The 26,311-nt window shown below is 32.3% G+C and overlaps 1 protein-coding gene across 1 annotated transcript in view; it reads right to left on the bottom strand.

Annotated features, from left to right (window-relative positions):
* The window catches only part of LOC129235304 (double C2-like domain-containing protein beta), a 172,085-nt gene that overhangs the window by 68,345 nt on the left and 77,429 nt on the right, over positions 1–26,311 (bottom strand). Inside the window, exon 10 of the mRNA XM_054869033.1 lies at positions 25,578–25,659. Within this exon, the coding sequence (XP_054725008.1) occupies positions 25,578–25,659 (82 nt within the window). The remainder of the gene's footprint in view (positions 1–25,577; positions 25,660–26,311) is intronic.

The following is a 26,311-nucleotide window of genomic DNA, read 5'->3' on the forward strand; positions in this document are numbered from 1 at the left end:
TACAATTAAAATTATTAATAAGCCAGAAGAAGTCACTACAAGTCATGAAACTGTACTTGATGCAGTCTTTGCAAGATTTTTAGATAACATACTCGTACAATGCCAAAATTTCGTTGCTTATTATAGCTACCATAAGCCAATTGTTACTTTCATAGGATTAAATCATGATAATAATTTAATCCTATGAAAATTATCACTTCTGCCAAGCGTCCCGTGACGCACATTTTTATTATTATTTTTTAATCTTCTACATTGCTTACTAAATTAATATCATATACTGCGAAAATATAAATTAAAAAATGGAAAAGACCCGGATTTTTTGGGAAAGAAATTTTGATAACATGAGAACGTAGATTCTCCTCCCCCCCCCTACCCGCCCTTGGTGCAAAAAGTTACAACTTAGTATGCTAAGATAAAGACTTAATGAAAGAGTTGATAAAATTCACATGACCAATAAAGAATGAATTAATGATCTATACGATTGACACTTGCCTGGTACATGTTCACTTCAACATACGGAACATAAAATTAAAATTGTAGTTCTGGAAATAAATTCAAAACAAAGCAAGTAAAAATCCGTTCAAAAAGCACTTAAAAGATTGTCAATCAAAGGCACATCTAAAACAAAATGTATCATAAAAAAAGGTACTTTTATTGTGAAAGAACTGGAATAAGACGAATTATTTTGGCAGGTCCGTATTTTCCGGGGGGGGGGGGCAAAGGGTATAAATTCTGTGCATTTTATAGGAAAAATGCACCAAATTACAAGCAAAATGAAGATTTAAATTATGTTTTGAAAATACAGTGGGTCAAATGCTCCCCCCTCTCCCCCTCCCCACCTATTGCCCAGATAACGGGTCAGTATGTGAGTAAATGGAAATTGAGAAATGGGGATGTCAAATGTCATGAAGATAATCTTACAACTTTCAACAAGAACGTTAATAAACAATTAGTGCAGCTCCTGAGGCGCTAAAAACGTTAAAGCCTCGGATTTCTCAGGGGGAAGATGAAACTAAATAATTTTTGCGGGAATGTGTTATGAGTAATATAAATAATAATCTCTACCTATTTAAAAGTTTTGCATTTGATTTTATAATAGAAAAAAATGATAATTTGCAGTTTCTTTATATACTATAACACAGGTTACGCTAATAGATTTTTTTTAATGAAAAAAGAAAAATCTATTACAAAAAATAAGAAAATTATTAATGCATAAATGAAAATTGAAAGAATTTTCAAAATATTTGTTTAGTTAAATAGTTTATATTTAAAAAAATTCAAATATTGTTTTCTATTACTATAACATATAAGTAATTTCTAAATAATTAAAAAACACAAGCAGATTATGAATATTTAAAGAAAAAAATGTTTACAAAATATTTGTTTATTCGAATATTTTCATTTTTTCGAACATTAAAGATCGTCTTCATACATTTGAATCATAGGCGCAGTATTTAAACAGCTGTTGTCTTTGCACTGTATAGACATGCTAAAAGAGTATTCAATTGTCCATTTTTAGTAAATATCTTAATGATTGGTTCGACGTCAGATAATTTGATTACTATGTTCGCAAAACCTGCACCTGCATTTGCTGGATATAGGTGTTTGAAGATGGAAATAAGTTTTTCAGCAAAGTCAAATTCAGGTGAAAGAGTCTTTAAACGTGTGATAGGTTGTCGAGGCTCTATACCATTACTTGGAGTAACTATTTCAATACTTCCCATATAATGGACCGTTCCTTTACCATCTATAATGTTAATATTTAAATCAGAATTACCTCGTACAAGTAGAACAAAAGTTCCTGGTTTCATTACAGGTGGACTTGCAAAAGTTGCTTGAGCTTCATACAATGTAGTCTCTTATATGAAGGTCAAAAGCCTAAGGAGTTACATTTATAATTTTTTTGGAGTTGAATTTACTTCGTAACATCACAGCCAAGGTAATATGGAGAGGCGATAAAAATGATCGTACTGCTAATATTATAGCACGTACAATTCATTTACATTTGCTTTCATAAGTCGGCATTGTTACTACATTGCCTTTCTTATCACTTAAAATTATTTCCGATAATAAAAAAATGAAAGATTATGCTATGGACTCGTCAATTTCTTGAAACATTTTCTCACTTGATGGATAATTTTCAATGTTATAAACTTGGCTCCTTATGTCCTTTCTGATATTTTCAGTGGCCGCTTTTAACATTCGAAATTCTTCTTTTTTTATCGTCACGTTTTTGAATGTACCAATTTTCTGTCAATATATCATGATTCATTTCTTGAAACATAATACTAGTCTTAAATCCGAATTTATACGACGTAACGATGTCCTTGTGATAGCAATCTACTAATCGTTTTCGCATAGTTTTTCATCCGGGATATGGCCTGGGCAGTTATTATATTTTTGAGCTCTTGCATCGTAGATTGGCAGTCTTCATTTTCTTCGATGAACTTATATATTTCGGCCATTGCTGCATAGATTTTCAAAACTAATGGAAAAAATTTCTTCTGAATATCTATCTGTTTCACGGATTTGTGAAGCGGTTTTAAACAATCTCTATCGTATTTTGCTCCTAGTGTTTGTAAATCTATTACATCATAAATGCATTTCTCTGAAAGAATCATTTTTCTGTACGGCAATAAGTGTTTGGACGGAATCGCTCAAAGATGGAGTATTTACAAATAAATTATTCGTCTTCTATTTTTATTTAATTTTTCCTTCTTACTTCCTTTTACATAAAAGGAAGTATTGTATTTGCGAAAAAAATTTTACTCAAAAATCAGCCCTAATTTCCATTTTGCTCACCCCGAATGAATGTTGAGTTTTTTTTCAACTACGACCTTACGTGGATAAGTGCCTAAGAACGTATAGACACCCGAAATATCCATTTTGACAATCTCCGAGATAAAACCAGCGAGTTTTCTCTTGACGTCCGTATGTACGTATGGATGTATGAGCGTATGTGTGCGTATGTATGTCGCATAACTCAAGAACATAAAGTCCTAGAAAGTTGAAATTTGGCATGTAGACTCCTAGTGGGGACTAGTTGTGCACCTCCCCTTTTGGTTGCATTCGGGTGTTTCTAAAGGGGTCTTTTGCAACTTTTTTTTTGGGGGGGGGGGATCATTGTTAATTTCAATGCAAACTCAAGTGGTGTTATAAATTGGCGGACACGGCGATATATCAACAGTTTTTTGGTCTCCAAGTTTTGTCTTTTTTAAAAAACTTTTTTTTTTTAATCCGGTTTCAATTTGGCTATTGTTGGTGATATTTACAGTTTTATATTGAATCACATTAAATTGCCAATAATGGGGAGAAATTTGTGCAAAAGGAAGTCATGTGATGCACACATCAGCTCGTTTTATTTTGGATTCATTTCTTATCCACAAATAAAACAGTTATTTTCACAATCGGAGAAAAAAGAATAAAAGGAGCCCTAGAGTTTTTTTTGTTTTTTTTTTTGAAGGAGAAGATGCACTTAATTTTTGCCGTACATAAGGCATCAATGTGTCTTGGGTGAATATATTTTCCACGATAACCTGAATGTGTGTATACAAATTCAGCTTGTAAATGAGGTAACAAACCATCCTACCGCTCACTTGAGGCAGCTCTCAGAGTTGTCAATCCTCTACCTATTTTTTATAATTACCTCAAGATCTGCAACATTTGCTTCGGGAAATGAACCTAGTTTTTCGCATATTATACAGCTATGTTCATCAGTAATTCTGCTGGTCGTTGTTTGATCCATTATTTGAAAGTCGAAATAGAAAAAAAAATATAATAAAAATCACTTTGTGGAAAAACCTTTATTAATAAAACTTACGTCAGAAATTTGCAAGGATTTCCAGTTGCTCCGATTAATAAACAGCTTTGACAAGTTTTTGAAATATTTAACAAGATCACGAAATTTCACTATTCATGCATACAACATCTGCTGGACACGTGTCACTTATAACTCAGCCAGAAAAAATCAGTCTACGCAGCAGGTGCCGTTCTTCACTCCACGTTTGAATACCCTCTCAAGGTCCCTACGACCCACAGTGTGGCATAGTGGGCAAAAATCCACCGAACCTTTTACATTTAGAATTTCCAAATGCTTTTGATGTTTTTAAGAAAATTGAATGTATTAAAGTAACAGTTGAGCAAATGTGTAGACGCAAAATTAGTGTTTTTGTCTGTTTCCCCGGAATGATAGTAATATTTGAATTGTAACTGGTATTTTCACTCTTTTTCGTAAGTGTTTTTGTTGGAATTCTAACTTAAAATGTAAAAACACTTGTTAAAATTTTAATGTGTTTTAAAAAAAACAATTAATGCTCAAATGAACTCTTTTAACCCTAGTTTTGTTCCTAACAACATCATTTATAGGTTATAATACAGCTAAATTTAAGGTAAGGATGAAATTATTAATGAAATTATATGATTTTACTTCACTCTATTTAATTTAAAAAACAGATATTTACAATTATATGTTCATTAGCTTTCACTTTAGAAGTATGAAAAACAGTAAAGACATGTTATTTTAATGTTTATTATTATAAAGTTTTATTGAATTTATATTAAAATTTATGTTGATTTGTTGGTCTTATACGCAGAAACTAATTTTTAAAAAATGTAATTTACATAATTTGTTTAAATACTTATTTATGTAACAGAGGACAAAGTTTTCTATTTTGCATACTTACGTAAAAGAGTGAACATACCTGCCATAATTCAAATACTCTGATTAATCCAAGGAAACAAACATACTAATATTGCGTTTACACATTTGCTCAACTGTTACTTTAATACATTAAATTTTCTTAAAAACATCAAAAGCATTCGGAAATTCTAAATGTAAAGGTCTTAATTCGAACGCAGACGATTTATTCTCAAAATGTATACACATAAATGTATATGTATAAAATAAGCTGTTTGCCGCTATTGCAGATTTATTCCCGTGGACCATGGTAGGATCTCGAGCTGAAATTCGGACTTCGAGCAATTTTTCGGTGTTTTAGGGAGGTTTTTACTTATTGAACTTTGGAAAATGATTGAAAACTTGTAGATTAGAATTAAAATATATATTTGTTCTTGAGCGGGAGATGTGTGAAGAGGATTAAAACCCATTTTTTCAACGGAAAAAACCTGAAAAATCATGTTTTTAATGACTTATACGGTGGAAAAAAGCATTTCTAAACACCCGGCAGCGATCAAAAGCTGTGTTTTATCATCCAATTCCTCGATTTATACTAAGCATTGAGCCACATATCAGGGAAAAAATATGGTCATACTTTTTAGTTTTCAAAATCGCGACTTGGGTCCATTCTGAGCTCTGCGGGCCTTAAGGGGTTAAGAAATTCAAAATTGTAGCACCACTACGAAATAATCGAAGAATTTTGCCGCATTTTGAGCCATAATAGAAGATTCTAGCTCAAAACCCGCGAGTTCGGTGGATTTTTGCCCACTATGCCACACTGTGCGACCCTTCAATTAAATCCGAACTATATAAATGTTAGAAAGATGTTCGTTTTTATCTGTATAAGTAAAATGTTATCTATAACTAAAGAAAAATAAGATTTCATTCAAAATACTATGCTCTTACATTCATTTTTTATATTTTTTGTTCAAGCAATTAAAAAATTAATTGCACAATATGATATTGGTAGAAGTTGCAATTTAGAGCATGAAAAACAAATCCCGTAGGTTATATATAAATTCTTTCTCCCCCTGAGGAATCCGAGGTCAAAAGCTCCAGGCACTGCACTAAATGAATAAACTAAAATGGAGTGGGTGGTAACGTAATGCAACTTTGTAACCATGATATTTTGAAACAAATTCGTCATACTTTTAAACAAGAAGTAAATTTTAAATTCCTGTTGAAGAAAACCCAATGAATTAAATATTTGTTTAGAAAAAGTAATAAGAAGTGGTTATACCAGCATTTAGAATAATTACTCTGAATAAAATACAGGTTTCTTGAACTTTTGGTGAAGCAAATAGTTTAGCAAAATGAGCAATAGAAAGAATAATCACAGTTTTAACGCTCATTGACACAATTTGAGCAAACGTAACTATGGAACTATTATCTCTTAATTTCTTACAATGGGAATCTGTATTTATTGCTGATTAAATACTAATTGCAGTCTCTGATCATTTGTTGTATCACTTTCATCAACGCATCATGATTTGATTTAAAAAATAATAATAATAATAACCGGCAAATTAACATTTAATAATGAAAAATTGAGTATTAGAACTTACATTCTAAACGCAACGACGGACTGAATTTACAACCTGTTTTTGAGAATTCTTCATTACAACCAACATTACAAGCAGTAAAATGATGAAACGACTCAATTTATCAGCAAAAGTTAAGGCACAAAATTCAAAAATTTTCTTTTGAAGAAATAACGTTAGAAAGGGAATTTTTACTCAAAACAGCTAAATTGCCACTGTGTCAATACTTTATTTTAATTACTATTTTATAAACTTGAGAAAATTCATATTAAGTACGTAATCGACTATTGGATACATCAACCAAACAGTATAGAACCAGTGGTCAATCTGCCATGGCCGCAGGGCCGGATATAGTTTTTGAACCGCTCCGTGCAAAAGGGAAACATTGCGCCCCTTTTGAACTGCATATATAAAGACCCCTCTCCCCCCAACAAATAAGTAAATACATGCTCTTTTTTACATTTTTTGGCAACCGCAAAAAATTTGTCAAAGTAACTTGGCAATTAATGTAAATATTAGTTATAATTTTCTAATCAGTTAACAGATTTGATTCTGGTGATTCCCAATTCTCCATTCATAAGACAGTGGTCTGAGAGAGCGGATCTAACGTCTGGTTTAATATAGTGGGAGTCCTTACTAGAATATGAGCATACAAATTAGGCGACTTGTGTTATTTATGTGGAATCTGGAATTAGTAGAATTATGCTTATGTGTTGCATGCATATTACTAATCCTTTTTCCATGTGCTAATAAATAAATAAAATAGTTTGTATTTTGAGATCTTGAAATCAGATTACATTTTTCGCAATTACGAATTGCGATAGGATCCTAGTCGTTGGGTTTCTTGTTTCTACTAATGGCTCTTATCGCAACTATAATTGGAATTCAAGACTTTAAAATTCAAATGAATACCAGGGCTGGTTGTTATGTGCTGAATGCTGTGTGCTGGATACTTTTTTCGCGAAAAAAAAATATTGTGTAAAGACGATAAGGTCTTTTATAAATATACAGTCAAGCATCTTTTATCGTTTTTGAAGGAACTGCATGAAAAAAGCGTACAAGTGAAAGAACGTATAATAGGTATAGGCTAATGTGCATTAGATTCTGCAGGGACCAATTTAAAAAACGTATAATTGATAAAAACGTATGAAAGAGAAACGCATAAACGGTGTTTCACTAATACGATTCCGAGGCACGTGGACGCCTGCATAATAATAGAAAAATAAAACCAAAGGACGGACGTCATTCAACGGTCAAGTGAAAACAATAAGCAATACGTGATTCCTCAAAGAAAAAAAAAGAGCAATGTGAACATTGGGTCATGGGTAAATTTTGTGCACAAATAGGGGGTCTAGGGTTTACACCCTGGAAAGTTTTCTAAATAGTAGCTCTAAAAATGCTATTTTAGACAATCTTTAATGATATAAGGAAGAGAAGGAATGTTAAGAGGAACTTACTTTGAAATTTTTCAAACTTGAAGGCTCAAAACAAAATTTTAAACGATTCGAAATTTTAATTCTGTAAACAAAATTTGAAAAAGGGAGGGGAATAAGGGGTTGTCGAAGCGTCTAAAGAGGAAAATTTTCAAGAAAAAAAAAAACTGCAGTTGTTACAATTTTTATCTTTTTTTTATTTATTTCTATTGAGGCTGTGCTAGAGGCTTTCACTTTTGTATGCCTAGTGCGAGCTCCCGATATAGCATCCACTCTTTCATGTGGCTCCGTGCCACGATAATATCGACGCCCAGTTTCCGTATCAGATGAAGGTACATGCGCTCTCGCGAAGCGAAATAGAGCTGGGATTTTTTTTTTCCAAGAGTACTTCAAGCCAAACGAATAATCAAGGGATCTTTTACATGCCGCAAAATCAAACGACCCGGGCGCTGTCTATTTTATCTTGAAAATTCATCGATTTGGGGCCAGGTTTGAACCTGTGTCTTCAAGCGTAAGATGCCAACGCCTAACCGTTATACACCCCTCGGTCGGCAGGCAACCTTTGTTGAAGTAAGGGAACGGGATGGGGTCTGGGATCATCATGTCAGGGATCATGCTGATTTTTTTAAATTTCAACATGTTTGAATTCAAACGCTTACACCCCAGTAGAATATTTCATTGTTTTGGTCGGAGGTGTTTCTATTTATTAATTATTTTATTTTATTTTTGACTTTTGTGTGATAACTATGGTCATTTTTTCTACTTAGTTTTATTTTAGATATCGTCCCTCATCTCCTGCAGAATTCTTGTTTTAAACCTTCGTTTTTTCCCTTCAACCATTTAACAACCTCTGGTGCGACTTTTCATTACAATCGTTTAAATCTCATTTCTCTTCCTCTACTTGGACTTTTCATCTGTTTAAACCATATTTTCGGCGGCACATACATTTTTCAGCATTTAGCTGTGATATTTTCATTATAAGAAAAAAAAAAAGTAAGAAAAACAGAAACAGAAAAACGCTATCTTGTTTATTTATAAATTTATACATTTTTTAGTCCTAAAGCTTGCCAAGTGTTTCTAAATTGCACTGAATACTGTAAAAGTCCTTATTTTCACGAGGCTTTAATTTTTGCAACCCCGTCATAATCGAAAATTTTAAACCTGGCGAAATATCGTTTTACGTCGGATTTTTCAACTTCCGCTTCTGTTTATAAAAAAAATCGCGAAATTTTCAGCTCGCAAAATTACCATTATCTTCATTTTCGTGAAAATTACGGCTCGCAAAATTTAGTCCCATTACTGTACCTTTTTTTTTCTCCTATTTAATGATGTTTGAAGCGTTCATCTCAGCGGCTCTTAGTTGGTTTTTCTTATTAGTACAGATGTTCTCTGATATATTACTAAATATATGTATATATTTTTTAATTTGCATTTTGTTCTCAAATTTTATTGAAAAAAATGGTCATTTTCTTTTTTTTTTAAATCTTTAAATCCGCGAAGGATTTCCTTTCGTTGCATAACTAAAATCAAATTGGTTGCTCGCTTTCTGAAAAATTTGGATGTTTTCCCCGCTCACCTCCTGGTGACTATGGGCCAGGGTTGCCAGAATTAAGAACAGTAAATACGGGACAGGCATCTATGAGTGAAAAAGGGGGGGGGGGTATTTTTGAGACGTCAATTCATAATAAATCTGAAAAATTCAATCACAACAAAGCAATAAACCGCACAAAATGTCGCCTATCAAAGTATAAAAATCGTTTTCATTGCGATTGACGACGCATGCGCAGAGATATATATCCAACGTGAGTAAATGAGCAAAGAAGCAACCATTTAGTTCCTCGTGGGATCTGCCGCCAAAACAAAAACATTCAAAGGGAAATAATTTTTGCGTTTGCTGCCACATTACTTTCTTATTGCTCATTATTTCACAATTTTTGTTTTACTTTATTTTTCCCTTAAAATAAAGTCTCGTTCTGTAAAATATTGTTATCAGCTGGAATACGGGACTTCAGCCGTCCCGTATGGAAGTTCCCCGGGACGCGGGACAATTTTTCAAAATACGGGACTGTCCCTTGAAATCCGGGACGTCTGGCAACACTGCTATGGGCACCCCGATGGGGGTCACTCTGATCTCTCAAAAATTTCATAATTCGGCAAATTTTTCCTGACGATTCTGCAAATTTGAAGACATAATTGAAATATTTAAATGCCTGAATGTAACTGTTTACTAGAGGTGTGAGTACATGTATCATATATCCGCATTTTATCATTCTGCAAAGTTCGACAGAGAATTTCGTTCCTCCCAAAAATTTAAGTTCGTAGCGCCCCTGCTGGTGTTGATCCTGTACTGATGATTCTCCTTCATTTAAAATGATTTTAAAGTCTCTGTAATTAGGTAACGTTCGACAAGAACTAACACATTTTACTTCAAACTTGCGTAGACTACGATTATAGACTAGATAAAGGGATATCGCGATGCGCCATCTTCATTTGTAGATGGTACCAGTATTTTTCCCAGAGAACTTACTTTTTTTTTTCAGCCGCTCAATTGCAAATATTTTTCTCATTTTGATTTGGCAATTTTGCGCCCCTCAAATTTTTTACTCCGTGCTGGGGCACGGACTGACGGAGTATTAGTCCGGCCCTGATGGCCGACTGTTGGAAATGCATAAGAATTCAGTACCGAGTGGTCGGCCACCCCTCTAAAATAATTGAGTCGAAGAAGGATTTCATTTTTTAATTGAAACATTGTTACACAATCCATTAAAGGGCAGTTCTCAAAAGGTGGGAACAAAAAAGTTAACTTTGAGCAATTTCAAAAGTTTTGAAATTTGACATTAGTTTTGCTTTTATTCTATAGTATGCATACCTAGAACACAATATATGAACATGAAAAGACAGCAGGTATTTGTAAAAATTGTTAATTAGCAAATTAAATCAGCAATCTGTAGGTAACAGATTTTGGACATTGTTGTCCTGTAGGTAACAGATTTTGGACATCATCATAATGTAAGTTTCAGCATTTTTGACAATTGTTAATCTGATTTTTAACTTTTCCAATGAAAATTTTATTTACTACTTTTTGAATTTTGCAATTTAATGATAAAGAGGATATTAATGAAGTACTTGAATGGCTATACATACTGCTCTTTACATATAATAAAGTTTTGGAATGATTTTGAAGAAGTTGATAAAAGGTTAAAAAAAGCTTCAAATTAAAAATAATACAAATGTAAAAAGTGACATCAGTTTTAATAATGAATATTTTTTCTAATGTCATAAGAATTAAAACGATGTCTAAAAAAAATATTGAAAAAAGAAATTCGTATTTCTATTTGGAGATCGAAAAATTATGTTTCCAAAAGAAAGAGGAGAGAAAAAAAAATTCTAAAATAAAAAAAGCGGGGAGGGGGGGGGGGGGAATTGCTAGCGCAGGCGATAAAGTCGCCAAAACTAATGCAGCTGACGATAAACTACATTTGTCAAACTGGAATTCCACTCTGGTAACCTTTAGCTTATCGTATACTGTGTTGTCGCCAACGGAGGTTTGCTTGGCGATTTTAGCGCAAAATGGCTTTCGTTGCGATCATAACCAGCCATGTTTCTACTGTAATTTATATATTGTTCAATGTGTAACGTATTAATTATGCAAAATACTAATGGATTAAAGAAGATAACATTATAATAACCTTTTTTATTGAGGTTAAAAGACAGTGGATCAAAAAAATTTTTGAATAAACGGACAGAATTATCGGTGTCAAGATCGTAACGCCATTTGGACATCTCACATGTATGTTTAAGAAAAATTATTTTTCTTCTAAGATACTGTATAAAAGCTTATGAAAACACTTTAAAACAATTAAAAATTGATTCTGAGGATCGATAAACACCTTTAAAACGAAAACATCATATACTTAATTCTCAAATAATAGCAATGTAAGGATCGTAACTTTTGGACATGCATCAAGTTTCAAACTTTTTTCTAAAATTGTTTACAAAGTAAATAATCTCTCTTTACTTTTGTTATTTGTGCAAAATATTAACAAAAAATTATTCAGTGTTCGATTCATACCTTTAATTTTTTTTTTTTTTGAAACGTATGGAAATAATTTAAAAAAAAATTTTTTTAATGGTACATTTGCTCAGTTAACGTTTTGGTATGTCCAAAATTGTGCCTTTTAGCAAAGAAAATATTTTTTAAGGGTATTTGAAGAGCATTTTTTCCATAATTTATGTCAATTCTTGTCTCTATACCGTATTATTATTTAACTCAAAAATTTTTGAGTCAATTAAAATGAAAGTTATTTGGTGTTGAAGCTTCAAAGTTGAGGTCTGTGTTTGCTCCCACCTTTTGAGAACTGCCCTAAAACATAAGTAAAAGCAAGTTTACAGTAGGACGAACTTACAGTTCATTAGTTATTTTTTAATTAACAACCAAAATATTCATTAGAAAATGCTTATATGGAAAACACCGCAGAACAACGTTTGCTGGGTCAGCTAGTACGGAACATTTTAATGGCCTATATCTTGAAAACGGGAAAGTTGCGAAAAATTAGGTCCCTACATTAGAACTCAGCGCCTTCGAATGGATACCCGAAGAAGGTGCTATATGTTTCAAATATTTCTGAAGAGGTAACAAGTAACAATAAAAAATCTGCCAATGAAGAAATAAATTTTAAACTCTTAAAACACTTCTGTAACAGCAGTAAATTTACAACTTTTCATGCTAGCAAACGTAATGTTCGCAGTATTTGTCCGAGGCATATGGCTCAGCACAAGATATAATGTTGAATCCTGAACGAAAACTACTAGGAGATAAATGAAATACGTCGTTAACCCTGATGAATCAAGGGGTTACTAAAATGATTGTAACAAAAAAAAAAAAAAAAAAAAAAAAGCGCAGCGAAAAAAATTTCCCATCTTGGTTCCGGAATTGTCAAGTTTCAGTAAAGGATTTATGGTTATAGCAAGGTTTTTCTTAGAATGGGAAATAAAAAATAAAGAAAAGTGATTAAAAGGGATAAGAAACAAGATAATGAAGTTGAACATTTGAAAAAAAAAAAAAAAACTTTACATTTTAAACATAAAAAAGGACCCTAAATCATTCTAAAAATGTGTAAACATCCTCCGCTTTTATTGCTATTATTAGTTTTTTTATATGGTGTTGAAGAAGTAATGAAATTTCCCTGAGCATTAAAAAAATCAATTAAAAAAAATCGAATAAAACAAAAATGCCAATGCCCCACTTATTTTCGTTTTTTGCTTTCGCTTTCCCCCCAAAAGTTATTTGACAAGCATTGAAAAATCTTATACCTAATTGGTAAAAGAAATTGCCTTAACTATTCGTTCCTGATTTTACAAGCATCAATATATCTTCGCCCAATGCCCTTCCATTTATTTCGAACTACACTTGGTTAGTTATTTTATAAGGCATAAATATTTTGTTTGAACTCGGGTTTCCTCTAACTGAAAAAGCATAACGGTAGTAAATTTCAAAAATAGAGAAAAACTATTCACATTGATAATACAAATGAAAGGTTGTCTCAGAATGCAGAACATATGACTTACAAAAAATAGCTACGTGAAAGATTTCGCTGAAAATTTAAATTTTTTCCTATAGTTTTTAGATCTTTTTTTTCTTTATTTTCTTTCAGATTTCAAATGCTTTTATTTATTTATTTTCCAATCGTTGCTTGGTTGAAATTCTTTCTTGCTGCTAAATTTCGCATTGAGGAAAATATTTTTCGTCACTGTCCAGTGCATTAAAATGCGAATAACACTGCGCAGTTAAAAAAAAAAAACCCTTTATAATGTTTCTGAAACCTATCTTGCTTATTCTTATGTGAAATGACCCTCTGAATCTAAATATGACCATCATTTTCCCCCACCACTTTCAACTTTTTGAAATGGTGCCTCACCGTTATTATGATTATTATTATTTCTGTTTGCGAGTTTAAAGCCTTTTTTTTTCATTTGGAGAGGAAGGGGGAGTCAGTAGCATTCTTTTGGGGGGCTAAAAAGGGAAAAAGTTCAAAATCACGAACTTTTGTGGGAAGTTGGGAGACTCATGGGGATATTCCTCCCTAAAATATTTTTTAAATAATCAAAAACGATTTTTTTTATTCTAAGGGTTTGTTTTACATTTTTTTCAATCTTTTTCGGTGTAAAACCAGAGTATGGGACTCACTCCTGTGAGCCCCATTTTATCAAAAATGTTCACGTTGGAAAAAATATCTTGGGAAAACACCGCATTTTGCATATGAGTCGTGCCGCGGATCTTCAGTAAAGAAACTTCCCGTATTATATTCAAAATATATTCACAGATATCACTTTGATTAAAAATGAAATAAAGTGCGCTTATAACGTATCATTAATGTATATTTATACTTTTGGGGATGAACAGCTTTAATTGTTCATCAATACATCAAGAAGTGATGTTTTAAAACTCAAAACTTTCAGAAAAATCTGCTTATATTTTATTGAAATATTTGACTAGGATTTTGTGCAGTGAAATACTGCAATTTTACCGATCACCACGATTTCATAGGAATTTAATTGAGCCGTGTAAATATCACAGGCCTAGAACCGAAAAAGTGATTACAAATCATTAACTGATTCTGATAGTTTTTTGAACACTGATTTCAGAAGAAAAAAAAACAGTCAAAAAATTGTATTATATCCCAACTTTTCAGAAAATGAAAATTTTGATTTTCGTAGCTCCACCAGTAAATAATGTAATACTTAAGGAAAGGCAACCGTGCCAAATGTTGTCATTATGGTGAAAGCTGAAGGTTTTTCTGCCTTTGGGACCAAAAAAAAAAAAGAAAAAAAAAAAAAAACTTTTAAGTTCATTAATACGTCAAAAAAAAAAAAAAAAAAAATCTTTCAACAAAGTTACCTTAAAAAAAGCTTTAAACCCTTATTAAACTGTTATCATAAGAGGAATTTCATAAGAGTCAGGTACCACTTGAAATGAGAGAGAGAGAGAGAGAGAGATGACTCACCTTTTCTCTTCCCCCTTCACTGTTTCTTAATTCAGCTCTCTGCTCAATTTACTCTTACAGATCTTTGACTCAAATGATTTTGTGCAGAGGTACACCATATTTATAAAGGTGTTGCATCTGTCATCTGTACACGGTTTTTTCCACGGTAGATGAGTATACATAATGTTATTGTTTTCACGTTTAAAGTTTTAACCTATCTATTAAATATATACTAAATGGGGGCAACAAGGGCCAACCCCAAGTCTCCCGATTCCTTTAGTTATGTTTGGAGAATTCGAAGTGAACAAACATTCAGAAAAATAAGTTTTTATGAAGAGATGTTTTTAGGCATATTTCGGTTTTAAAAGTTGGTGATCAGGATGTCATGAGCTCCACGAAAAGGGTGTCATTCTTGTGTAGGAAATGGTCAAAAGGCATGAAACAGTGTTTCCGTTTCGGTAAAGGGAAATCAAGCATTAAAGATACACATGAATCCAGGCTATTTTAAGCAATGGTAACTGTTGTAATTACTATAAACTTGATGTATATACTAAGCACGTAATTTTCAACTGTTTGATACACAAATTAGTGTGTTAGTAAAATGCCAAGCGTGCTTAGGAGCTAACCCTGAGGTTTCTGTGTTAAACTGACCACTTAACCCCAACATCTGCGTAGCATCCCAGAATCCTTTCTGAGGAAGACTGTGATGGGCACAGTAGGCTTTGGCCCCCCATGGGCTGTCGTGCCACTGGGTTTGGAATAATAATAGACTTACAGATATTTTGAAAAACCTTATTTCTCCCGGAAAATATAAAATAGGTTTTTTTCACATAAATTTAAGTAAATTCTGAGAAAATCGTAACATGTGATTGATTGAAATGAATGCCATATTTAGAATTAGCACACAAAATAGTACAAAAGTGACTTATTACGGTAAAAATACCTTTTCATGTCCCCAATTTTGCAGACTTGTGTATTTAATCAGCATGAAACCACTAATGCAGCTCAGTATTAACAAACGGAATCATTGGATACAATGTGTAGTAGAATCTCACGGTAATCAAAATGGTTCCTATATGATCAATTGATTTTCTGAGCTGTGCAGATTCCTGTTGTTGTTGTTGTTTTTAATCTCCCTTTGGTCTGACGAAGTCAGACCAAATCGATGAAACCGTTGACCCTTATGAAATCTGACACTAGCAGTGGACTGTCGAATATGTCGTTCCAGTCCAATCCCAGGCAGCTCAAGATATGCTGTGGTGATGCCTGGTCTTGTTGGCATTTAGGGCAGATGGGGAACCTCTCGGAGCTTCCAGAGAAAGTGAGACTTTTCAGATGTCCACTGGTGAGGCGTGACAGAAGGGTGTTAGTCTGCCTGTCACAGGGAAGGGTAAGAGATTGTCCTGTCCTTTTGCCTTTGTACCAATTGTGAGATGGAGGTATTAACCATTTTTCTTTATTATTGGCTTTTTGCTTGGAGAACAGTTCTAGATAGGTGAACTCCGAGGTGAAAGGTGTTGGATGGGCAAGACTCTCTTTGGCAAGAGTATCGGCCAGCTCGTTACCGTAGATATCAACATGGGAAGGGATCCATTGAAAGTGGACCTTATGCTGAAGGGCTATGAGCTTTACTTTACGTAGGATTGATAAGCTAGTTTTGTCTTCTATGAGGGACCAGTTTCTGAGGTGTTGAATTGAACTTTTACTGTCAGAAAGTATCCAAAGATCACCGAAGTTGTTTTCGCACATAATTTTCTCCAGTCCTATGTGAATGGCAATTAATTCACTTCGGAAAACTGAACAAAAATCTGGATTTCGTTGCTTTAGGAAGAACTTCTCTTGAGGAGTTTTAATGTAAGTTCCACTACCTGCCTGAATATTCATTTTGCTGCCATCTGAATATATTGTAATATCATTTGGAGAGATTTTACTGATGACTTCCAGGGCCAGTTGTCTAAGAAATTCAGGAACACATTCATTCTTATTGAGGGTGGTAAGGAGACCGTGGAGCCAAGACAGACCTCCATCCTCTGTGCTCCAGTCTTTGGACAACGGTGGCTGCATTTTTTTCCCATGAACATGTTTGTGCAGATTCCTGCTATGCTCTTATCTCACAATCATGTCTCTGAATTCGCTGAGTATTAATGCAATTGTCTGTGTTTTTTGCTTAACCTATAAACGATTGTTCTCACAATTTCCGCAAAAACCAATTTCTTGTTTTCAATATTACTGTTGTGTCCACAAAGATATTTCAGCGAGCAATTCTTTAGCTTGGTGAATTTATTGCATGTTAATGCGTGGATGTTAAAAACATTTAGCTAAAATTAACAATGAATTGAATTAAAATGAAACAATTTTCATTTTTGTTACTGTTTTGAAAAGTGTTAAGCTTTCCTTCTGAATTTACCAAATATAAAAAAGGCTCTAGTTTTGTTTTATTGTTCTGATTTACATTATTTTCCTATCTCCACCCAAATTTTCAATGTTTCCGAGTAAGTTATTCACTAAGTTTTAAAGCAAAATACATGCAGTACTGTTCGAATGTTGACCTGGCGTCATCTGCGTTGGGCTTACAAGAGCTTTTTTTACTTACGAATTGCACTTTGTGGAGTTCCAAACTCAAATGTTTGACAGAGAAGAGCAATATCGTTTACTGTAACTTAATGAAAACAACAAATTTTTCGCTGTATGTGCTGAGATGTTGTAATTGGGTCATTCCATGTCAAGTGATCCAAAATTTGTAAAAAGATTTCCCTCACCCTTTTGTATTTCTTTGAAATTTGGCTCATCGATTGTAGACCCTTCGAAGTAATCAAAAGTTCAAATTTTTAGATTTCTATCTCTATTCTTTTTTTATTTATGACACTTTGATTTTTCGAAAAACCCTCTTTTTTTTCACGGATGCTTGAACATAAAATGGACGATAACGCAGCACCAAATATAGATAGAAAGATTTGGTAAAAAGCATTTTAAAGTGCATTAATTGCTGTTTAATGGGATATGCAACATGACTAATTTCAGAAAAAAAATTTTAATTTTTAAAAAATGAAATTTAAATTTTAAATTAAAATTTCTCAAAAAAGGTATGATGATTTTTTTTAAAAAAATTCTCATAAATTTGTGTGTATTTTATGTTTATTTGTGCAAAGTTTCAAGTTGGGATCTCAATGGGATCATATTTTTATGAATTTTTAAACAAAATTTGACTTAAGAAATAATGACATTTTTCAGATAGTAACTAGTTAAATATGAGGTTCTGTTACTGGGGATGATCTAGTAAGTAGTAATTGATCATGACTATGCTTGAAATGAGCTGACATGAATTTGTAGGTTGGTAAGGCCCCACCACCACCACCACTTTTTATCTTTTTATTTTTTCAAAACTTTTCAAAATGTAAAAATAAATAAATAAATAAATAAAAAACCAAAATGAATAGTAAATGTATTAAAAGTTGGTAAATGTTCTTCTTTAAAGCAAGAAAAAGCCCCCTCCCCTGCACCATCACTTTTATTATTTTTTTTTCAAAGCAATTTTCAAAGTGTAAAAAATAAATAAATAAAATAAAACAAAAATGAATAGAAAACATATTAAAAGCTTTTGAATGTTCTTCTTTAAATCAAGACGAAGTACATTACTCCCCCCCCCCACACACACAGACATACGATTAACACTATACTAGTATCACACCTCACCTGATGCTTTTTTTTTTTCAGACCAAGTGTTTCTTTTTCAATCCGAACTTCACAAAGTGTACTTGATTATTTCACTCTCTGATAAGGAAAGTTATGATTCATTTCATCCCCTACCCCTGCACCAATTTTTACCCCTGCAACCAATCAATTTTGGAAAGAGGAAAGAAATAGTTTGCCCCAAGATCATAGCAAAGTAGGAGTGTTTCCCCCCGTGTTGTTTCAGTGTTGTTCCATTCTTTTCACACTAAACTAAAAATAAATCTAAGTATCAGATCATATGTCTGTCTGCATAAAACTGTCTTTCTACAACATTTGGAGAGCAGCTGTTTTTTTTTTTTTTTTTTTCTTTAATGCTAGTTTTCTTTTTAATTTCAGTTGTAAAGGAGAGCAATAAGGCGAAATCTACTTATACATATATTAAAAGCAGTTATACATCAAACAAATTTTGCTAATTTGAGCATAACCTTCCATGTTGTTAAGCTTCATTCCAGATTGCCCCCTTCCTCCCCCCCCCCTACCGTCCCACTTTCGGAAATAAAAAAAAAGTTGCAAATGAGTGGTTCTATTTGTCTGTTAAAGTTTTTCTGAATTTTAAATTTTATGACCCCTCCCTCCCCCCATTTATAAGCCTTAGTCACTACTGATGTTTAGCAGCGTGCGTCCCAGTTTATTATGATTATAACTCTTACGCGCGTGCCAGCTTTTTTTTTTTTTTTTTTAATATAGTTTTGAAAAAAAAAAGAGATAAAAAGTGGTTGTGTGCCGGAGGGGCTGGGGGTACTAATCCACAAATTCATGTCAGCTCATTTCAAGCATAGTCATGATCAATTACTACTTACTAAACCATCCCTAGTAAGAGAACCCCATATTTAACTAGTTAGAATCTGAAAAATGTCATTATTTCATAAGTCAAATTTTATTTAAAAATTCATAAAAATATGATCCCATTGAGATCCCAACTTGAAACTTTGCACTAACAAACATAATATACATACAAATTTTTGAGAAATTTTTTTTGAAAAATTCATTATACCTATTTTGAAAAATTTAAATTTCATTTTTTAAAAATTAAAACTTTTTTGAAATTAATCATGCTGCATATCCCATTAAACAGCAATTAATGCATTTTAAAATGTTTTTTTACCAAATCTTCTTATCTATATTTGGTGCTGAGTTATCGTCCATTTTATGTTCAAGCATCCATGAAAAAAGAGGGTTTTTCGAAAAATCAAAGTGTCATAAATAAAAAAATAATAGAGATAAAAATCTAAAAACTTGGGACTTTTGATTACCTCAAAGGGTACAATTAATCAGCCAAATTTCAAAGAAATACAAAAAGGTAAGGGAAAAAACTTTGGATCACTTGACATGGAATGACCAAATTCCATCTAGTTTGAAATGAAACAATTTTGAAATTATATATATATATATATATATATATATATATATATATATATATATATATATACTATATATATATATATATATATATATATATATATATATATATATATATATATATATATATATATATATATATATATATATATATATATATATATATTATATATATATATATATATATATATATATATATATATATATATATATATATATATATATATATATATATATATATATATATATATATATATATATATATATATATATATATATATATATATATACTAGACTTTATAAAATATATATTCAAACAAATTAAATAGGCCCGAAAGTAAGAAAATTTTTACTGTTCTAGTCTAAATTTCCCGGTTTTTTTAATCTGGTATATTTATAAATGAGTGAAATAATTGTTTTAAAATTTGTACTTACCCACAAATAATGTAAATTTCATTCAAATGTAAAAAAAGACTAAACTGATACCTTTTGTTGAAGTTGCATGTCTATAAATTTAAAATTTTCACGCTCTTAACACGGCTAAAACTGAATGCTTTTTTGAGGTTCAAACAAAGCAGAACTTATTTGTTGTATTCAAAGGTGGTTGGTGCACAAAAAAAAAGGGAGGGAGGGGGTTAAAGGAGATAAGAGTGAAGGGTAAGGGGCTCCCTCTAAAGTTGCTTCTCTTTTTTCCTCTAAAAATTGTGCTATATTACTGTATTATTGTTATGTCATTATTGATTCTAAAAAAATCAAAAAACGACCTCGAAAATAAGGACGGACGGTTACAGTGCTCTCCCCTCCCCCCCCCCTCTAATTCAAAGTTCCATTTTAATTTTTATGAAATATTTACACAAAAAACATAAATCACACACTTACTCTTATTTTAAGTGAATGAATCAATCAACACTATCACTTTTCGCTCGATAGTTAATTTTGAACTTAGACAAGTGGAGGTACAAAGCCCCTTTGCGCTTCAAAGTGAGGGGGCGGTTGCTCCCATTACGAGCCGCCCATGGTTTCATTCGTGAACCGGAAAAAGTTCAAAGACCCTCCGTCTTGACCCGGATTTTCAGTTTTTGACTAGCTCCGTAAAACTCTTTCTACCTTATCCATACTATCTTTATATGTACTAATAATAAAGCTTAAAGTTGGTCTGGATATCTGGATCTCTGTCGGGATATCTGTTCGGATCTCTGTCGAGATGTCTCTCTGTGACGCGCATAGCGCCTAAACCGTTCGGTCGAATTTCACGAAGTTTGGCAGAGAATTAGTTTGTAGCATGGGGGTGTGCGCCTCGAAGCGATTTTTCGAAAATTCGATTTTGTTCTATTACTATTCTTATTTTAAGAACATTTTACTGAGCAAATTATCATAACGTGGTCGAGTAAATAACCAAATTATCATAACGTGGAACTGTAACATTTGCAAGCAAAGGAACATAGACAATTGTCGAGAAATTCATCATCAATTATTTGTAAATATACAAGCGAACCAAATGACCTTTTAATTTTCTACTACGTTCAAAGCCGTGCCGGTACCGCTAGTTGGAATATAAAAAGTAAATGCAAAATTAGTGGTCACAGAGTGACTGTATGAAAAAGTAAATGGTGATTAAAAATCCTTTATCGATCGCCAGCTCTAAAATAAATTAATGACCTTTTTCGTTTACAAAATGTAGTAAGTAATTGGTAAAATCTGTTACACCAAAAGCAAGATGCAACCTTTGTGAACTTATGTAGGACAAATGTATTATTACTGAATTTGTTTTGGATTATTAATTTCAAAACTGTATGAAATGTATTGCTTAGTACTTTGAGTTAAAAAAAGAAGTGGCAGCTAAAAAGGATTTCTACTAGCGGCCACTCACGACTAAGGAATTTCCCCTGGCTTTTGCGTTTTAATAAAATGTATAAAATATGGATGCTTTTACGAATTCTTTACGACCAACAAAACTAGAGATTTAATTTCCAAAATTTCCCTTTATTTGACGACAGCGAGAATTTTTTCTATTTGATCTTGGTACTTGATGACATCTGAACTGTTGTTTTTTTTATCAAAGTGTGCTGATGATCTTATGTTCCCCTAATTTAAACCTAAGGCAAAATTGTCAAGTCAATCCTTGAAGTTTTACGAACAAAATGATCAGTGTTACATTTTCCTCAAACATTTTTAAAACAGTAAGTATTTTCCCTTCTAAGTATTTTTTAAGCTGACTTTGGTAATTTTTTCATTTCTTTTCTTCAATGAAATTTTCGTTTTGCCTCATTGCAGTCAAGCTTTTTTTTTTTTTTTTTTTTTCAATTCTTTTATAAGCGTACGATTACGCTCCTTAATTGCTTCCGGCGGAATTAATTTTCTGATACTTTTTGACCGATTCCCTGATCTAAATCAAATACTCGGAATCATTAAAGAGTTTCGTCGCGTACATTGAAAGGCTATGAAAAGTAATATTCTGACTTTCTACAGCAAAGAAATAAAAACGAACTTCTAAAGTAAATTCTGTATTTGAAATTTTCCAAGTTTTCAAAGCAGAACAGGAAATAATTTTACAGTCACGCTCAAATATTAGCGATTCAATTTACAGCAGCGAAATGACATTTTTTTGAATTGGATAAAAAAAAAATGTCTCTTCGTAAAAGTGCTATTGCTCATTATCTTAGAGTATCTTTTGAAACACTGAAACAATTGTTTGCTCCTAATCAAACTTATTAAACGGAAAGAAAGAAAGAAACGGCTTTGGTTTTTGCTTTATAAGTGTAATGTAACGTCCACTAAAGCAAAAACAAAACAATAAAAACGACAAGCAGCTATTTCCCCTGGAACTACAATGCCCATTACAGGAGAGTTACTAATAAATACTAAATCGTGTGGATTTTCGAATTTTTAGTTGTGCTAGAACATAGGATAAATATTCCAAAAAAAAAAAAGCAGTATTTCTCTCGAATAGCAAAGGCGCAAAGGTAAACCCTGCGACTTCGGCGATTGACGTGACTGGGTTATTATTTAAAGAGGGATTTCTAATCGTAATGTATTCTTTCTCAAGTAAGTTATCGCTATCGAAGGTTTTTGAGAACAAACTCGCAAACACATTACAGGGTGCTCCGTTTTAACCTGCAAGACCTTTATTTTCGCAACCGTTAGTCCTAGATATATACTTCCAATTGCAAAAATGTTCAAAATCAGATGAAGAGTTAAGATATTGAAAGTTTGAAGCAAAAATAAAAATGAGTCAAAAAATACAAAATTTAACTTTTATACGAGCCGTAGGTCCCCTAAATAATATTTAGAGAAATAATCTCCATTGAAAACTATTATTGACACAAGAAACTTGACATTTGTGCGACCAAAATTCAAGGAGATATTCCAGTTTAGAGTTTTAAGGGATCATATAGGAGATGAGATTGGAACTTATCGCCCTTTCAGAAGAAAGACAGGTCGTCAAAGTAAGAAAAACCAAAATATTTATATTTTCCATTGTTATTCAAAAATAAATGCAAATGTTATGCCGTGACACGCCAAAACACATTACGAAACCTCGGTCAGTTTGAAAAACCACTCTATGCACATAATTTCGAACACTTGTTAACCGATATATTTTCCCCCAAAACGGCGAGTGAAAAGTGGTGTAAGTCACAAATTGCCGTGTTTCATATTTCGTTGAATATTGGTCGTACTAATTTCAAATTTTCTGTGTTGGAATTATTTCTCAATGGAGATTATTTCCCTAAATATAAGTTAGGGGACCTGGAGCCCATATAAAAAGGTAAATTTTGTATTTTTTGGCGCATTTTTATTTTCACTTCAAACTTTCAATATCTTAAATCTGCATCTGATTCTGAATATTTTTGCAATTGGAAGTATGCATCTAGGACTAACGGTTGCGAAAATAAAGGTCTTGTAGGTTAAAAGGGAACACCCTGTACATGTATATATATATAAAAAGAGAATTAAAAGAATTATGTGAGTAAAACATAGTTATTTTCACCAGAACGAAAACCAGATTTAAAACGAGGGGAAAGGGAGTTAATTTTGTGCTGGCGAACTTAGTAGATTTCATTGAGACTATGCGCAAAAAGGCGAGGCAACCCTCCCGGTATTTGATATTTTGACTCCGGAGGGCAACTAACGCAAAACATTTAACGCTCTTCTAACGCAAAACATTCAATACCTCCAACGATATTTTGCACTAACTGATCGCACTTTGGAGCTGATGCTCTTCGACTTTTCTCTCTCTCTTCTCTGCGACCAACTTCTACACTACTTCTCTGGTAAAGATTTGCATCTTTTTTAGGCCTAAAATCAAGAATTTCAAAACTCTCAATTGATGTTAAAAGACAATAAAACTAGTTGATCAAAAATTTGAAGTGTTAACTGCAATTGTAGCCAGTAAAAATAGCCCTAGAAAACCACGCTCTGGAACACGGCTTTGCTCATTGACGGAGTATTTGCTTTCTTTTTGGGGAGTCAAACCAACAACATTAAGAAAACTATTAGAAAAATAATATTCTAATAATCTGATATCCAAAGAATGAGTGAGAGAGGCAATGTTTGTTTTGTAGCATTAAAACCGTGTTGCATTAAAGATAAAATTTGAAAATTGTTTTTCCGTAATCGGATACTTATCCGTGTGATTAAAGAACAGCTATGTTGTGTAGAGGTGTAATAAAAAGCAAAATGATATATGAACATAAAATAAGATACAAAAATGATGAACTGAGAGTTTTAATAAATATCAAACAAAACACATTACGGAAACTAAACAGTAAAAGCAAAAACATTTTAAATATCAAAATACGATTTAGCAACACATATTTAAAAACTTAAAAGCTGCTTTATAAATTGTAGTTAAACAAAAGCAAATCATAATCATTCAACAAAGTATAATGTAAACACAAAAAAATAACATAATGAAAACAAATTCACTACATACATGATAAAAACAACGTTAATAAATAACAAAATTGCAATCATATTGCATACACGAGTTTCAGGGTTACAAAAACGGCTTTCTTCAACGTAGAAAAAGTCTCGAGTTTCTGGCTCTAACCATCTGTCAAAAAGAGGCCAGCATTTTTACTAAGGGTTGAAAGGTCAAAATATTAGTTTCACTTAAATTCACAGAAAAAAACATTCTTTCGTTTCGCATGCAAAGTTCCAGATTTATTGCATTCCGTATATTTGATTTTTGATTCATCAGTTATTAAATGAGAAGTATGTTAAGAAGTTTTTTATGAAAAAATTACCTTATGTAAACCTAAGACACAATGCTGTGACAAAGCGAACTAAATCAGGAATCAATCATTATTTAGTTAGCAAAGCTCTTAAAACATTTTCACGTGTTCAAAACAAAGTATTTTTTGTTGGTCTCAATGTGTGAAACAGATATTGTTATTGTTATTTTAAATTTTGGTTTATTTTAAGATGCAGGGAGACGAAAACCACTGAACAAAACCGAATAACATCTTGTGAAGAATATTAAGGTAAATAGCGAACGCGTGAGATTTAAAAAACAATTTTCCTGGATTTTTAAAGTTTGACGCGTAGTTTTACTTTGAACTTAAATGTTACACAAAACGAGTTTCAAACGACGACCACTTTTTTTTTTTTTTTTTTCAAAAATGTGCGAGGTGAAAGCGCGGTGATAAAAACGAAAGCAAAATCCTGAAAGATTCTTGATTCGATTTATCTTGGCAAGCAAAATGAGGGGAAGAAAAGACCCTTTTCTTCCCTTTTCTCTTTTTTTCTGATCGACAGAAAATAAAAAAGCGCAATAGAAAAACTTAACGAAGCAAATCAGACCCAGACTACTTTTTTCGTTTCTTTTTCTTGCCCAATTTGTGTCGTTTCTTACTCGATTCCTCCTTGAAATTCTCGTCCGGAAGCTCCTCGGTACGGCCGGAGGGAGTAGGACGGTGGCTCCGAAGCGGCAGATCCTGCAGAAAGGAAAGAAAAAGAAACAGAATAATTTTGTCAATTTTGCACCTTTTCTTTTTTTTTATTTTGTCAAACCTTTAATTACTTTAGTATAGAAGCTCAATATTTCGAACTACAGAAATATAATTCTTTTTAGAGTGTTTTCTTATCTTTGATATTTTTAAGAAATCCGAACACGTTCCGGGTCTTTTTTTTTTTTTTTAAACTATGTTAAGAAAGATTTTAATTATATTTTTTATGTAATTTTAGCCAAAATGAATAAAACTAGCATTTTTGAAATTCTTTTATAATTTCTAATGAAAATTGCAAATATTTGCTTAATTTTTACGAAATTTTTGGAAAAATTCCATTAAAGACAAAATGTATGCCATTAAAATAACATATTGACTCTTATCCAGGGCATATAGTACTAAAAATTTGAGAATATGTTGAAGTAAAATTTTTCAGAGCTCACTGAAGCCTTTTTGTAGAATTTTCGGCAAATTCTTGCATTTATAATTCAAAAACAGAAATTTATATTTTAAAATATTGCCATTATGATTTACATTTTGTTATTAACCTAGCTAACAGAATATAGACAAAGTCTACAAATAGTCTAAGATCCGGCTGCAGAATTCCGCACTCATCGAGTATAAAAGTCAAAATCAAATT

The sequence above is a fragment of the Uloborus diversus genome, chromosome 2, assembly GCF_026930045.1.
Source record: "Uloborus diversus isolate 005 chromosome 2, Udiv.v.3.1, whole genome shotgun sequence".
NCBI lineage: Eukaryota > Metazoa > Arthropoda > Arachnida > Araneae > Uloboridae > Uloborus > Uloborus diversus.